Source organism: Acinonyx jubatus, unplaced genomic scaffold (assembly GCF_027475565.1).
Source record: "Acinonyx jubatus isolate Ajub_Pintada_27869175 unplaced genomic scaffold, VMU_Ajub_asm_v1.0 scaffold_22, whole genome shotgun sequence".
Classification (NCBI taxonomy): domain Eukaryota; kingdom Metazoa; phylum Chordata; class Mammalia; order Carnivora; family Felidae; genus Acinonyx; species Acinonyx jubatus.
Genome location: NW_026463941.1, coordinates 136926 through 152811, shown reverse-complemented (window position 1 = coordinate 152811; position 15886 = coordinate 136926). Strand labels below are relative to the sequence as shown.

The window sequence follows — 15886 nt, the reverse complement described above, 5'->3', positions numbered from 1 at the left end:
CCGAGCTGTCAACACAGAGCTCAACGTGGGGCTGAAACCCACAACCCGTGAGATCATGACTCAAGAGCTGAAGGTGGATGCTGAACTGACTGTGCCACATACGTGTTCCCCGCACCAGGCTCTTTTTTAATGGTTTACCCCTACCCTAATTTGTCCTTGCAGAAACTATTTCTTTAGTGTCTGTTCTTTTAGTACATCACTTTCTGTCAACTCCATTGTCAACATATTGGTTATGGAATTCTACTGTCTGTGTGTGGTTTCCATCCAGGACTCATTGCCCCACAAGGTTTATTATGCTTGTTTTTCTCTTTCTTGGAAGGGGCTGAGCTAAATGTTTTTGAAATGTTTGTATTTCTCTTGGAACGGGAGGGAGAGAGAGAAAGAATGAGCAAGTGCTCGTTGTTGTGATCTGACAATATGCAAGGTATGATCTCAGGCCTTTTATATTTGTGGAGGGCTGTTTTGTGACCCAGGATGTCACTTGGAGTCATTGGAGAATGTTCTGTGTGCACTTAAGAAGAATGTGCGTTCTACTGCCGTTGGATGAAAAGATCTTAATATATCGGTGTTGATATCCATGTATATAAATGCATATCTATTAGGCCAATCTATATCTATGTATATCTGAATACATCTGGTCCAATGACACGTTGGATCTGTGTTTCCGTACTGATTTTCTGCCTTGACGATACGCCTATTGCCATGAGTGGAGTCTTAAAGTCGTCTACAATCAGGGTATTTGTATGTATACATTTAATCATGTTTGTGATTAATCGATTCATATGTGTGGGCGTTTCACTTTGGGGGCATAAACATTTGCAAGTGTTAGCTCCTCTTGATGGATAGACCCCTTAATTATTACCCAATGCCCTTCTGAATCTGTTACTACAGTCTCTGGTTCAAAATCTAGTCTTTCTGATGGAAGTGTGGCGACGCCAGGTTTCTTTTGACTTCTAGTAGCATGATAGGTGGTTCCCCATACTTTCACTTTGAATCTGGAGGTGTCCTGGGGTCTAAAATCAGTGTCTTGTTGACAACATATAGATGGATCTTGTTCTTTGGTTTTGTTTTGTGTTTTACCCATTCTGATTCCCTGTGTCTTTTGATTGGGGCATTGAGTCCATTCACATTCAGAGTGATTCGTTAAACATACGGATTTAGTGTCATTGTGTTATCTAAAGGTTTCATGCTTTTGGTGAGGCCTCTGTTCCTTTGTAGTCTCTGCTGCTTTCCCTCACAGAGTCGCCCCTTGGGATCTCCTGTAGGGCTGGTTTAGTGGTCATGAACTCCATTAGGGTTTGTGTGTCTGGGAAAGCATTTCTCTCTCTTTCTATTCTAAATGACAACCTTGCTGGGGAAGGGATTCTTCGCCGCAGATGTTCCCATTCAGCACATTGACCGTTTCCTACCCCTCCCTTCTGCCCTGCCAAGGTTCTTTGGACAGGTCTGCCGCTACCCTTATGTGTCTTCCCTTGTCGAATAAGACCCGTTTGTCCCTAGCTGCTTTCAGAATCCTCTCCTTATCTTTGTAGTGTTCCAGTTTCGCTATGGCATGTCGTGGTGTTGACCTGGGTTTGTTGATTTGGAAAGGAATTCTCTGTGCCGCCAGGACTTGCATGCCCGTTTCCTTCCCCAGATGAGGGAAGCTCTCAGCTATAAGTTAGTTGTTCAAAAAAACCTTCTGCCCCTTTCTCTCACTCTTCTTCTTCTGGGACTCGTAGGATGTGGCTAATGTTTCATCTCACCGAATCACGTCGGTCTCTAGTACCTGCCTCGTGATCTAGTCAGTTCCTTCCTTTCCTTTCTCTGCTTCATCTTTGTCCACCATTGGATCTTGTGTTCACCGATTCTGTCTGCTGCTACTCCCGTCCTTGCTGTCACTGCATCTAGGTTACTTTGTATCTCCTTTACACCATTTCATTTTCAGCGTGCATCGTGACGATTCCTTAGGTCCTTGATCTCTGAAGCAGTAGATTGTCTGCTGTCTTCTGTGCGTGGTTTCAAGCGCCACTATGCGTCTTATGAGTGTCATTCCCAAAATGTGCTCACATATATTGTTTCTGTGTCTTTTGAGCCCTTCTCTGGCTGTCCTTTCTTCCCGGAATTTTTTTTTTTTTTTTTTTTTTTGTGGAGAGTTCTTCGATTTCGTCATGTTGGCTAGATTCCTGCCCTTTATGTGTGTTAGTAGCTTCTTCTGTGCCCCACACCTGTGAGTACTACTGTATTAAAAAGAGCTCCTACACAGTCCAGGGCCTGGCAGTTGAACAAATGTTTTTGGAGTGTGTTGTGTGCACTCTTTCGGTGCGTCTGTGGCTACTGTTCCCGCTACTTGGAGTGGCGGTTTGGGCCTTCCACCAGGTGTGCTTTGATTTGTTGGTTGAAGTAATCCTGGGAAAAAGGAGAAGAAGGTGGTGAAGTATCCTTAGCCCAAACGAAAAGAGAAATGACAGGAGTGGAAGAAAAGACCAGGCAGTGACTCAAAGGAGCTCTAGGGCTTAATCCAGAAAGAGAGGGAGGAAAATGAAGAAGGACATCCAGAAAAGTATAGAGAATATGCGCAATCCAACACACAAAGAACCAGAACAGAGGAACAAAGGAAAAAAATATATAGATCTATCTATATATATCTATGTATAGATATATAGGTATATATTAAGATATATAGACAAATGTAGATATATAATTAGCTTTGACCCACGTCAACTCGAGACTACTAGGCTGTTTCCAAAGGGAGACGAGGAAAGAGGAGAGTAGAAAGAGCAAAAAGGGAAAAGAGAAGAAAGCGAAAGCAAAGGAAAGAAAAGATGGGCGCCTGGGTGTCTCAGTAGGTGAAGCGTCCGACTCTTGAATTTGGCTCACGTCATGTTGTCGCTGTTGGTGGGTTCGAAACCCCCATCAGGTCCTGCAGTGAGAGCATGGATCCTGCTCGGATTCTCTCTCTCTCCCTCTCTCTGTATGTCTTCTGCTTGATCACTCACTCTCTCTCTCTCCAAAGAAAGAAATAAACATTAAAAAAGAAAAGGAAAGACAAAAGAATAATAACTCAAATGAAAACAAACAAACAAACAAACAAACTAAGATAGAAAACTGGAGGAGAGTTGTCTCTTGGTGCCCGGGACTGCTGGCTGTGCTGGTCTAGACGAGGGGCTGTCTGGTCCCATCAGTGTCAGTCTCACTCCTATAGAGAAGCAGTTACGAGGCACAGAGAGTCAGGGTTTGGTGTAAAGGGCCTGCCTCCACGGAGGCTCACTGTCCATTCCCTGAAGCCCCATGATGTGGGTCATGGGGGGAGAAATGGCGACGCCCCAATCTCTCCTGCCCACACGAGGTGTCTCAAAACTCACTGTTTAGGCTATCCTCACGGAATAGCCTGGGGAACCGGCTTGCCTTGCTGCACAGTCCCCTGTGCCACCTGAGCACTGAGCTGGGATTCAAACCCCTGTAGGATCCCGCTTTGCTCGGACCTGGTAGTGGAGTTGCGCCACTCTGCCCAGTGGACAGAGGGCCTCTGGCTCGTGCCTGCACGGTCTTTTTCCCTTGGGCAGGGCAATACCTCCCCTTTCCACCATACTCAAGGTGTTCTCTCCCAGTGTAGCCCTGAGATTGCTACCAAGCCTAGGGGCGGCTCCCTCCCCACCAGGCATGGGAGGTGGTAGCTCTGGTCTAGAGAAAGTCTGGCCACCTTGAAAATTCTGTTTCTTGGCCTCTAAGGCGGTTTTGCAAAGTAGAAACTGGCTCTCTGGACCTCTCCTTGGTCTGTGGTCCGGACAGGCTTTCTCATATCCAAAGGCCCTTCCCACAGCCTCTCTCTCTCCTTTCCTTTCGTTTCTCCACCAAAGGGCTTCCCCCACTCCATGCCTGTGCTGCCCATTTTATTTCTCCCAATTCGCATACACACCCTTCTGTCCCGCCAAGCTGTCACTCTGCACCTGTGGAGATTTTTCTGTCCCTCTGCAGCCTGTATTCCTGGCATTCCAAGTGTTGTGACCTCAATACTGCTGTGTTTGAGGGACAAGGGAAATGCTGATCCCCTCCCCTGCCATCTTAACTCCTCCCTCCACCTTTTACTTTGCTTTTCGCAATTTCAAAGTTGGGTGCCTAATCGACTAAGTCACCCAGGCCCCCCAAGAATGCTTGTTTTCAATGGGAAGAGGTTCGAAGGCCAACAAAATGGCCCTAGTGTCCAGAAAAGAATGGCAAAGTTAGAATGGGTTTTTGATTTTCTAATGTGGGGCTATAAGAAGTTCCAGTAAACTCTTAGTGGAGACCTCATATAGGTATACATTGGACCCTTGAACAAGATGGGTTTGGACTGTGGGAGTCCACATACATATAGAGATTTTTTTCAATAAATACAGTACCATCCTGTATTTTCTCTTCCTTATGATTGTCTTTTTCGTCTTATTCTTTTTTTTTTTTAATTATTTATTTTGGCAGAGAGAGAGAGGACAGAGCACGTGAGTAGGGAAGCGGGGGCAGAGAGAGAATCTCCATCAGGCTCCAGACTGCCAGCGTTGAACTCAGGAAATCTAGATCATGACCTGAGCCAAAGTCAAGAGCCTGACCCTGAACCGACAGTGCCACCCAGCACCCCTTCTTTACGATTTTCTTAGTAACCTTTTCTTCAGTTGATAGTGTAAGAATACAGTATGTAATACATATAACAGGGAAAACATGCATTAATCGACTGTGTGTATTGTTGGTAAGCTCAGCATTCCGTTATCCTAACCCTGACCTCCCATGCTCAGTGTACAGAGTCAATGGCCAAATGAGGCCGAAAAGGTAGATTAGACCTAGAGAGCGTATACAAGCGCTTCTGCTTTAATGTTCTGGATTTCAATACATATATACTGTTTGATTTCTAAGTGTAATTGCTTTTAAAGTAGGAAATCCAGTAGGAATTTTTGTTTTTTTGAATTGGTTTTGAGGTTTCAAAAGCTATTTGTGGATTTTCGAGTGCATGGCCATCAGAGCCCGTAACCCTTGCTTTGTTCAAGGGTCAACGGTATAGTGATTTGGTACTTTTGAGATCTTCTCAGTGAGATTAGTGGAAATGTTTTGACCTTAATTACTTGGTCCTTGTATGCTGAGTACGTACCAAGGAGTTAGCTACCGAGTGTACAAGTGGAGGGTGTAGGTTGTTGTGGTCGGAGCAGAAAAGTAAGTCAACAGCAATCCGTTATAAGCCACTAGAAAGGCTTCATCGATAGGAAATGGACAATGTTAGTTGAGAGAATATTGGGGGCGTTTGTAGTGAGGATGAGGATGAGAGTGGGAGTGGGAATTTTGGTAGTCGGAAAAGATCTGAGAGTGGCAAAAGGTGCCAAGTGAAAGATGAGAAGGACCAGTCGTGTAGACCGTGGCGAGGGACATTCTGGACAGAGAGGACCACGGATCGTCATTTTACTCCAATGTCCTGGAGTCACCAAGAAGTAGGAAGGCTCACTCGATCATCGTCATCATTAGTATTGTTGTGTGTAAAAAAGAAAGTGTGCCTAGGGAAATGAGTGCTTGGCACATTTTAGGTGACTAAGACATACATGTTCGTATACTTGCCGTTTGAATGCTTACTACACATTGTGAAGAGTTCCATACCTATATCTACATGGTTTCTGCTACTAGTTCACCATAATTTTAAGAAAAGTTTTTTCTTACTACTTTGCCATTCGATCCAACCCTTCTTTCGTCAAGAAAAAGGTCAAGCCTTTGTTTACCTAAACGACGCAGCAGCTACAACAGTGTTTTGTTGATACTCAACATGATATACTCCAAAGTTTCTGATCATGTGAGGTATGGATTGACACTGAAACAAATGTCTGCCATTTTATTAGAAGCAGTTTTCATTTCTAGCAAGTACACTTTTAAAGACTTTGTTTCAATGTCCTTTTATTTTGGTCAGGAATGCAGAGGAAGGTGTTTTGTTAGTTCCTTTTTGAAATCTGCATACAAGCCAGGCTTCTGCCTTTGAAAGTATGTATTCTGGCCTTCCATGATCAGTTTAGAGAGTCAATAGCCAAATGAAGATTCAAAGGGACGCTGAATCAAGAGAGCATATATGAGGTGTTGTATTTAAATGTTTTGGTGGTCAATACGTTTTACTGATTTGTAAGTCTGATTGTTATTAAAATCATAAATTCAGAAATTTTCTTGGAAAAGGCTTAGGAAGTCTTCACGCAACTCATTACTGATGCTACTTTTAACAGAGTATGTCTGAGAAGCCCAAGAAATATGTGCCTCCTGTCTCTGGAGCTCTGGAGCAGAAAGGGCAAAGTATATTAAATGGACAAGTAGAAGGTAAGAACTGTATTGTATTCAAAGGTCATTTGACAGAGTGTTGATTTAAAACAGGAATACTGATATATTCTAATATCTAAAGAAAACGGCCTGTTAAGTGCATAGGAAAGAGAAAGAGATGTGAAAAAGGAGGTAAGTTGCATATCGTATGTGGTGTCAGCAGCAGATGAAATTGAGAGTGCCACGAAAGGAGCTAAATGACTAGTTCCCTTTCAAGACCCTGGAAGGCCCAAGGAACCTCAGGAAAGAAGAGAAGAGCCAAAGAGGGAATCATGTGAATGGCGGAGACTACAGGGAATAAATGAAGGAAAGTAAGCCGGTGTGTATGGTGTTTCTACTGGAAGGTGGTAAAATACACTAGTTCTTGAAAGGGAAGAGCAGACTATTGGAAATGCAGCCACACTATCAGGTGAGCTTCTCGTACCAGAATTTGTCAGAGTAGTATCCCCAAGTGTTCCCACTCTTGCTGTTATCCTCACTGTTGGCAAGACATTAAGGACTGACCTAGCTGATGATGCAGAGTTATGTCCTAACTACCATGGGTGAACATAAGCGTTTGTAGTCAGCGATACATGTATATACGTTAATGCCATATAAAATGGGGGTACTTCGTACGGTAGTATCCTTTAGGGCAAAATAAGAGAATTGGAAGGAGGGTCACATAAGGAGACATCATGATAACGCATCTGACATTTTGGATGCCGTGTTTGTGACTTTTGATTATTTTGGCAAGAACTGCCTTTACTAGGTGAACTATATTTTTAATGTTCTAGGAAAATAAGGAAAAGAAACAAAAGCACACTATAATCAGTAGTATGTTTTCGTATTCTGTCTGACAGTTCTGATTGTTGTGGAATGATCCCTGTTACTTCTTTGATTCCTATCTGCCAGAAAAATGAACTAAGTCCTAGGTAGTTGGAGGAAATTAACTGATTTTTCATATTTCAGAGAAGTTTTATATGGTAGAACATAGGGGCAATCACCAGGATTTGCGCGCGCGCGCTCTCTCTCTCTCTCTCTCTCTCTCTCTCTTTTCGGAGTAAAATAAGATTGTTGCTTGTTTCACACTTTCTGACATCATGATTTCATGTATTCCTTTTAAACCTTTCTTCAAATGGATATATAGGGATGTAGGAATTTTCAAGTCAAATACCAAGAAAAGAGATTCCAGGAAAGGTATTCTGTGACATAACCTTCTGACTGTAACCACGTGTAAGACATCAACCCAAATAATAAAATTTCACATAATGCAGTTGTGTTAGAGGCATCCCAGTGACACCCAGATTTGATTACTCACTAGAAGAGCTCACAGGACTCAGCATATAGTTGTAGTCATGCGTGTGGATTGGTATGGGGACAGGCTAGAAAGGCGAATCAGCACCGAGCAATGGTGCACGGGGTGAAGGCCAGAGGAAACCAAGCGCAGGCTTCCAGGAATCCTTTCTCTATGGAGTTGGCAGGATGTGCTAAATTCCTCCAGCATGAAATTAGGACAGCACAAGTGAAATGTTGTGGGCCAGTACGAGGCTTATGGATACTCAGTGCCCGAGGTTTTCATCAAATGCTAATCACATAGGCATCTTCTCCTTAGCATGTCCCAAAATTCCAGGTTTCCAGAAAGGAAATCAAGTGTACGGCCTTAAGCACATGGAGTGTAGCAGCACTTAGGCACAGTGAACCACTCTTAACCAGCTAGGGAATGGTGGGAACCCTCCTTAAATCCAAGATCCCAGGGAACAACCAAGGGCCAGTCATTCAAGTAGGATGTTCTGAAGGTAGCCATCTTCGGCCTGCTGGATGAAATCTGTTCTGCCTAGGAATTATAGCCCTGACGTCATTTTTGGTGGTGTCTTCAAATTTTGTTTTACTAGCAAGTAACATGACGGTTACCATGGTACTGGTTTCAGTGTCATCATCCATATGAAGCAGGTATTTGTGTAAAAATTACTAGGGCAATATTAGGTCATTATAATCTTTTTTTATGTGATTAAGCTTTCATTATGATTCTGAGGTATGATCAACATAATGATATTTGATTTAAAATTTGAATGAAAATCTCTTAATTATATGGAAAACCCAGGTTTGATTCCTATGGTGCTGAACCCCTGTTTATAGGTATAAGATTTCGCATCATATTCATCAATTGTTTTCTTGCCTAAGTATACAAATAACTGTTGTATTTTTGTGTTTTGTTTATGCATTTTCACATACTTCCAAATGGGAGACAGTACCCCTATTGTGTTACTTTGATCTCTATGTTAATGTTCAAGGTGACTGTATCATGAGTTAGTATATGCTAAGAGTAGCTTCAATGGATACCATATTTTGTTGTTTTTGTTGTTTCATACATTTAATAAGCCTGATTTTTCACATCAGTTTTAAGTTCACAGCAAAATATATTAGGAAGTACAGAGAGTCTCCATATACCATACCACGCTCCCGTACACGCCTAGCCTCCCCTGTTGTTAACATCTTGCACGACAGTGGTCCATTTTTAGTAGGATTTTTTTTTTTCAGTTCCTTGGATTAGTTTTGAGCGAGAGAGCATGCATGCGTGTGAGCCGCCAAGGGGCAGAGGGAGAGGGGGGAAAGCATCCTGTGCTGTCAGCACAGAACCTGATGCAGGACTTGATCCCATGAACTGTGAGATCATGACCTGAGCTCAGATCCAGACATGGACGCTGAACCAACTGAGCCACCCCGGCACGCTGACAACAGTGGTGCATTCTCTACGGACACGAACTCTTCATTTGGTGGCCAAGTCTCTAATGTGCATTAGTGTTCAGCCTTGGTGTTATACATTCTATGAGTCTTAACAAAAGTGTAATGATGGGAATCCATCTTTGTGGTATCGTGTGAAAGGGTTCCACTGCCTTAAAAGTCCTCTGTGCTGTGCCCGTTTATCCCTACGTTCACCCCAACCCTTAGCTCCATAGCCTTGCTCTTTCCAGGTGTCCTATTAGAGTTAGAATCATAGAGTGCATGTCTTTGGATGTTTAGAAAGTGAAAATATCCTGGTAATTGAATGTAGGCATTCAAGCTATTCTTTGCCCTTTGTTTCGTTTAGTTGCTCATCAGTAGAGGATCTGATGAGCTCTGCCTTCCATGAAAAAGTATGATTTCTCTAGATGTGTGTCACCTAATGGGGAGGGTTGAGAAAAATGACATCATGAACCACTACAGAGCACTCACATTGGGATCATCCTCCTCTGTGATGTGCGGTGGGTCTAGATAGACTCTCTAGCAATGGAAGGAGACAGCCTCAAGAGGTTAGAACGATATCAAACTGGAATGCCAAATCTTTCCTTCTTACCTTGGCAATGGAAATAAGGCCAGGGAGAGTCTGTTTGCTATGGTTTGGCCATGCTGCAAAGTCCAGTGTCTATAGAGCACACTTTGTGAGGGGGCGTTTCCTCCTAAAACTGAGGAGTGTCTGCTGAAGAGCTGGGGACGTTCTGCCGTGTTACCGCAAAATAAAGATACTCTCTTTCAACTCCTCTAGGAGTGGAAGTCCAGAAAAATCATGCTAGTTTCAGTCTGCCATTGTCCGCTCATGATAATCATTCTCCTAACGATACCAGTTTCCTCCAGTGCCATAGAGTCGGTCAGTGATGGCCATTGTCAACATCAGTTCCCCTGTAGGTGTCAAATTCTGATAAAACCCATTCTTGCTTTTGGTCAATATAGAGGAGAAAGTAAGATTTCTTAGTGCTTTAAGCCTACGAATGGGATAATTACCATTCAGTGTAGTCTGGTTTCCAGGTGTGGTCCCAAAGCAACACTGTTCACAAATCATAAGCCGTACACTTGTAATTTCCTCTATTTTTCGATTGTTGATTTAACATGTATTTTGCTTTCTTCTTTAGGAGCAGATAAGAAGGCTGAGGAAGATTCTATATCCAGGTAGGGTTGTTATGGATTTGTAAAAATGACATTTGCTGGGGCACCCGGGTGGCTCAGTCGGTTAAGGGTATGACTCTTGACTTCAACTCGGGTTTGTGAGTTCAAGCCCCACGTCGGGTTTTGCGCAGACAGCCTCCTTGGGATATCTTTCCCGATTTCTGTGTGCACTCCCTCTCAAAGTATAAAGGAATGAAATGAAATGAAACGGATAATGAAAGGAAAGGAAGGGGAATGAATGAACTGAAAATTATGTGTCTCCTAAGGGAACGCAGAGAACAAAACCGGTTGTTGCGTGTTCTACACTGGACCAGACACTATATCCTATGGGTACCATCTGTTCAGTTATATAGTCATTGTACAGCTTTGCAAAGTAGCTGTGTTATTGTAGCCTACTTTTTATTACTTTGGCGACTGTGGTTCAGGGAGGTTGATGACTCGACCATGATTCCATAGTTAACGGGTAGCTGAGGGGCTTTGCCCGTCAGCCCTTGAGGCTTCCGCATCCATTCTCTGGTTCCTCAGCAGCACTGAGATGAAGATACAGATCCTAGGGCAGATCAACTCAGAATGTCAAAGATAATGATGTGGGAACACCAATTTAGGGTTTGCTTAAGAACCCAGGTTAGTCCAAGCATTTGGCCTCATATATTTGACCACTAGTGCTAACAAAAGTCACTAGTGCAGTGGTAACTAGTCCCTTGTTTTTCCCATCTGAGATTTTAGGGTGGACGTCAGCTATGGCCATGGTGTCAAGGCTTTTACATAATAAGCAAGATGTCATCAGGCAAGTCCTTAGATGTAGTGATATCCCCTCTTCTTGAGACAAATGAGTTTTCTGTAAGGGAAGGATATCTAGTTGCAGACCATGTTACATTAATTAAACTCACTCTCTATTTTGAGGATATTGCTAGATGATTCTCTGTTGCCTAAGTTCTCAGGCTGGTTTCGCTTTGGGCTAGTACCCTTGTGTAGTTTTAGGAAGCTTTTTGGGTTTTTTGGAGTTGTTTTTTTTTTCCCCCATGACCTTTTGTACTGTGTTTTTCCTTTTGACTTTCTTCTCTGGATTCCTTGGTATTTCTTTTTTTTTTTTTCCCAATAATTTCCCCCCTTCTGCCAGCTAAGGACTCTCCATTTTTCCAGAGGCCAAATCAAAAGCACTTAGGGTCTCGAGATTTAGGGAACCTCAGACATTGATTCCTCAAAACACGCTCTGGTACGTCAACCTATGTTTCACCTCCTTGCCCCATGGTTGTTTCCCTGGAGAATTTGAAACTCAAAGGAGATTGAAGTGACCTATTTGGGTATGATAAGTGACAGAAATGCGATTTAAATTCTGGTTTTCTTTCTTTCTTTCCTTCCTTCCTTCTTTTTTGTCTTCATCTTGCAGGCATCTGTTTTAATAATAGAAAGCTGGGGAGTGGGTCTAAGGAATACAAAGAAGGAGGGTAAGAATCGAATTATCAGAGGAGACCAGGTGTCAAGGAGAACAACACTGAGTTGGTTAGGAATACGAGTTTGAGGAAAGATGTCAGAATATGGGGGTTTATGCCAAGGGAGATAAAGGTGAATGACAGGAATGAAGGACCCAGGATTAGGGGAGTTGTTTAGTAAGGCATATTCAAATAGAGAGTTCAAGAGGGTCGTGACCAGGTTTCTGCTTTTGTGTGTGTTGGTTTCATTGAAGGTGCGAGCATACCTCAGATTTTCTGATGAGAGAGATTAAAAATCATTTGAGCTGCTGGGAAGAGTCTGTTTACAGCAAATAGAAATATGATATCCCCTACTTCCACCCCAACTGAGGGAGGATAGCTTCGATCCTCTCAAGGAATTGGGGGTGGGTGTTGGAGTTTCCGAACATCAGGGATGTATGGCCCAAGGCAAGCTGTCTCCTCACTCCACCTCTTTTCCTAAATCTGTGATGCCCTTCCCAGGTACTTGTAGGGCTGGGCTGGGCAGGGGTAGGACTGACTTGTCAAATCAGTAAGGGAGCTTCATCTGGATCGGTGATAACATGCCTATGTTGAGGGGACTGTGTGGATGACTGAGACTCCCAGTTCGCTTGTTCTCCAGGAGCAGGACACGGTTCCTACCCTCGGTCATTTGAGCCCATCCTTGTTGTAGGAGTGTATGGCTTCATTGGCTAAAGATTGAAAGGTTGGGGGATGCCACAGAACCGTGCCGAAGAGTGATGTAGGAGTGGGAGCTCATAGGGAAGAAAATAGTCAGGCAGCGTATAGAGAAACAGAGGCACAACTCCCAGGACCCTTTGGATCACAGTCTCCGTCCTTGGGTAGCTGAATGCCCCTGAAGGCTTGGAATGTCGTGCTAGTTATTATGGACCTAAATAAGGCAAGACCAGTGTGGGAACAAAGTTGGCCTTGGGAACTTTGAATCTTTCAATCTCTAGTTAGTACTACCACTCATAACATAGAAACCTAAACTTTGATACGTTTACTTAACCGGAGGTCTACCTGACACACAATGTAATATGTGATGCAACAACTCTGGATGTTTCCCCGTGATCGCCATAAGCGTAGCTCCCATCTGTTAATGTATGATGCTGTTACGATACCACTGACTAGATTCCCTATGCTGTACCTTTGAGCCTTGTGATTTATTCATTCTATAACTGGAACCCTGAACTCCCCTCTCCCCTTCACCCATTTTGCCATCCCCCCACCTCCCCTCCCTTCTGGCAGGAGTCAAAGCTCTGCATTTATGGGTCTGTTTCTGCTTTTGCTCTGTTTGTTCATTTATTCCCCTTTTTACATTCTACACAGAAGTGAAATCATATAGGATTTGTCTTTCTCTGTCTGACTTATTTCACTTACCCTCATACCATCTAGGTACATCCATGATGTTGCAGATGGCAGGATCTCATTCTCATTTATAGCTGTGTAATATTTCAGTGTGTGTGTGTGTGTGTGTGTGTGTGTGTGCGTGCGTGTGTTTGTGTGTGTGTGTGTGTGTGCTTGTGTGTGTGTGGTCTCTTCATGTATTGGTGCACACTTGGGTTGCTTCCGTATCTTGTCTATTGTAAATAATGCTATAATAAAGATAGGGGTGCATATATCTTTTCAAATTAGTATTTCCATTTGCCTTGGGTAAATAAATACCCAGTAGTGGAATCACTGGATCCTATGGTATTTGCGTTTTTAATTCGTTGAGGCCCCTCCATAGTGGCTTTCGCTGTGGCGATACCAATTTATATCCCATGACCGGTGCACAAGGGTTGTTTTTCCTCCACACCCTGAGCAACCCTTGTTGTTTCCTGTGTGTTGAAACTGAGCCATTCTGACAGATGTGAGGTGAGAAGTCATTGTGGTAACGTTTACACATTTCATTTTCAACCATTTCAGAGCATTGTCTGCCTGTCACATTTGGTTATGGAAACTCAGACTGGGTCTTTCCTGGAGATTTCACAGGTTAGGAGAGGTCCAGGCCAAATAGAGAACAGAAAGCTTTTTTTTAAAACAGGGTCCAAATTGTGAAAGACTTGTACTCTGGAAACCGTAAAACACCGATGAAAGAAATTGAAGGTGACGGAAAGAAAGAGAAAGACATCCGATGCTCACAGATGGGAAGAATACATATTTTTAAAGTGTCTACACTACCCAAAGCCATCTACAGATGTCATGCAATCCCTGTCACCATACCAACAGCATTTGTCACAGAGCTAGACAAACAAGCCTAAACGTTGTATACAACCACAAAAGACCTTGAATGGCCAAAGCAATATTGAAAACGAGGAACCCTGGAGGTATCGCAATCTCAGCTTTCAAGTTCTATTCCAAAGCTGTAGTAATCCAAACAGCATGGTGGGTAGTGGCGTACAAAATAGCCTTAGAGCTCAGTGGAATAGAACCGCCAACCCAGACATAAATCCACCACTGTATGGTCAGTTCGTCTTCTACAAACAGGAAAGACTATCCAGTGGGGAAAAGGCATTCTCTTCACCAAATGGTGTTGGGAAAACTGGACAAGCCACATGCCAAAGAATGAACCTGGACCAATTTCTGTACCATACACACAAATAAACTCAACATGAATTAAACACCTAAGTGGGAGACTTGAAACCATAAAAAAAAAAAAAAAAAATCCTTGAAGAGAGCACAGGCCGTCATTTCTCTGACTTTGGCTGTAGCCACATTTTACTAGTTATGTCTCTTGAGCCAAGGGAAATAAAGCAAGAATAAGGTTTGGGGACTATATCAACCTACGAAGCTTTTGCACAGTGAAGGAATCCGTCAAACCTGAAAGGCAACCTCTGGAATGGAGAACAAATTTGGAAATGTTTTGCAAATCCAGTAAAGGGTTAGTATCCACAATGTCTAAAAAATGGATACATGTCAACATCACCCCCGTCCAAAAAAGCCCAGTTTACACATGAGCAGTAGACATAACCAGACACTTTTCCAAAGACAACATACAGACGGTCAACAGACACATGAAAAGATGCTCCCCCAAACTACAACGAGATACCACGTCACACCTGTCAGAATGGCTACACTCCAAGACACAAGAAGCAAGTGTTTGCGAGGATGTGGAGACTAAGGAAACCTCTTGCGCCGTTGGTGGAAATGCAAATGGGGGTGGCCCCTGTGGAAAACAGTATGGAGGTTCCTCAAAAAGTTAAAACCAGAACTCTCCTATGATCCAGTAATTGCACTACTGGATACTACCCAAGAGAATACAAAAACACGAATTCCACGGGACACACACACTCCTGTGTTTATTGCAGCATTATTTCCAACAGCCAGCGCAAGCGTCCTTTGACAGCTGAGTGAACCAAGAAGAAGCCCTATATGAATGTATGTGTGTGTGTGTATGTATATCCACACACACACACACACACACACACACACACACACACACTGTAATTTTAATCATAAAACAATGAAATCTTGGCATTTGCAATCACCTGGATGGAGCCTGAGTGTAGTATGATAAGCAAAGTCAGGGAAAGACAAATGCCATATGATTTTACTCATGTAGCACTTAAGAAACAACAAACGAGCAAAGGGAGGAAACAAAAGGGGAGACAAACCAAGAATTAGGCTCTTAACTGCAGAGAAGAAACGGCTGGTTGCGGAGTGGAGGTGAGTGGTGGGAGGGCTGAAAGAGACGATGGGGATGAAGGAGCGCCCTCGTCATGATGAGCACGGGGTGAGTATGGAGTTGGTGAATCACTATATTGTACAACTTAAACTAATATAACTCTGGATGTTGCTATTCCTGGCATTAAAATGAAACTCAGTGAAAACCCAGAAGTAAAATTTTAATGATACCAAGAAACTTTGTGGAAGAAAGAGATAGGCGACCTTTCCCTGAACTTTTTAAAATTTTGTTTGTAAATGAATGAACATGCTTTTCTTGTATTGTTTTGCTCTCAAGGCTTTCCGACAAACCTGGTCCTGATGATTCATGGTCTACATCATCTAGCCAAGTCTTAGATTTTGGTACCAAGGTAAAGCACCCTCCTGTGAAACTCACTTTCCTGCTCTGAATTGAGTTTTCTCCCTTATTTACTCTGAAAATTTAAGAGGAGCCTGTGTATCATCATTTCATGTGTGTCATGGAAAATTAGCAAGAAGAAACCACTTTACAGATACAGGACGCGTTGAATGTTTTGTTTTGTTTTGTTGTACTTTGGTAAATCCTACAGGTGGAGGCTGATCAAAGAATGGGC

The 15886-nt window shown here is 43.1% G+C and overlaps 1 protein-coding gene across 1 annotated transcript in view; it reads left to right on the top strand.

Annotated features, from left to right (window-relative positions):
- LOC106987592 (ankyrin repeat domain-containing protein 26-like) overlaps positions 1-15886 on the top strand; it is a 139715-nt gene that overhangs the window by 7652 nt on the left and 116177 nt on the right. The window contains exons 3-5 of the mRNA XM_053213931.1: positions 6204-6294; positions 10161-10197; positions 15592-15664. Of these exons, the coding sequence (XP_053069906.1) occupies positions 6207-6294; positions 10161-10197; positions 15592-15664 (198 nt within the window). The 5' untranslated portion in view covers positions 6204-6206. The remainder of the gene's footprint in view (positions 1-6203; positions 6295-10160; positions 10198-15591; positions 15665-15886) is intronic.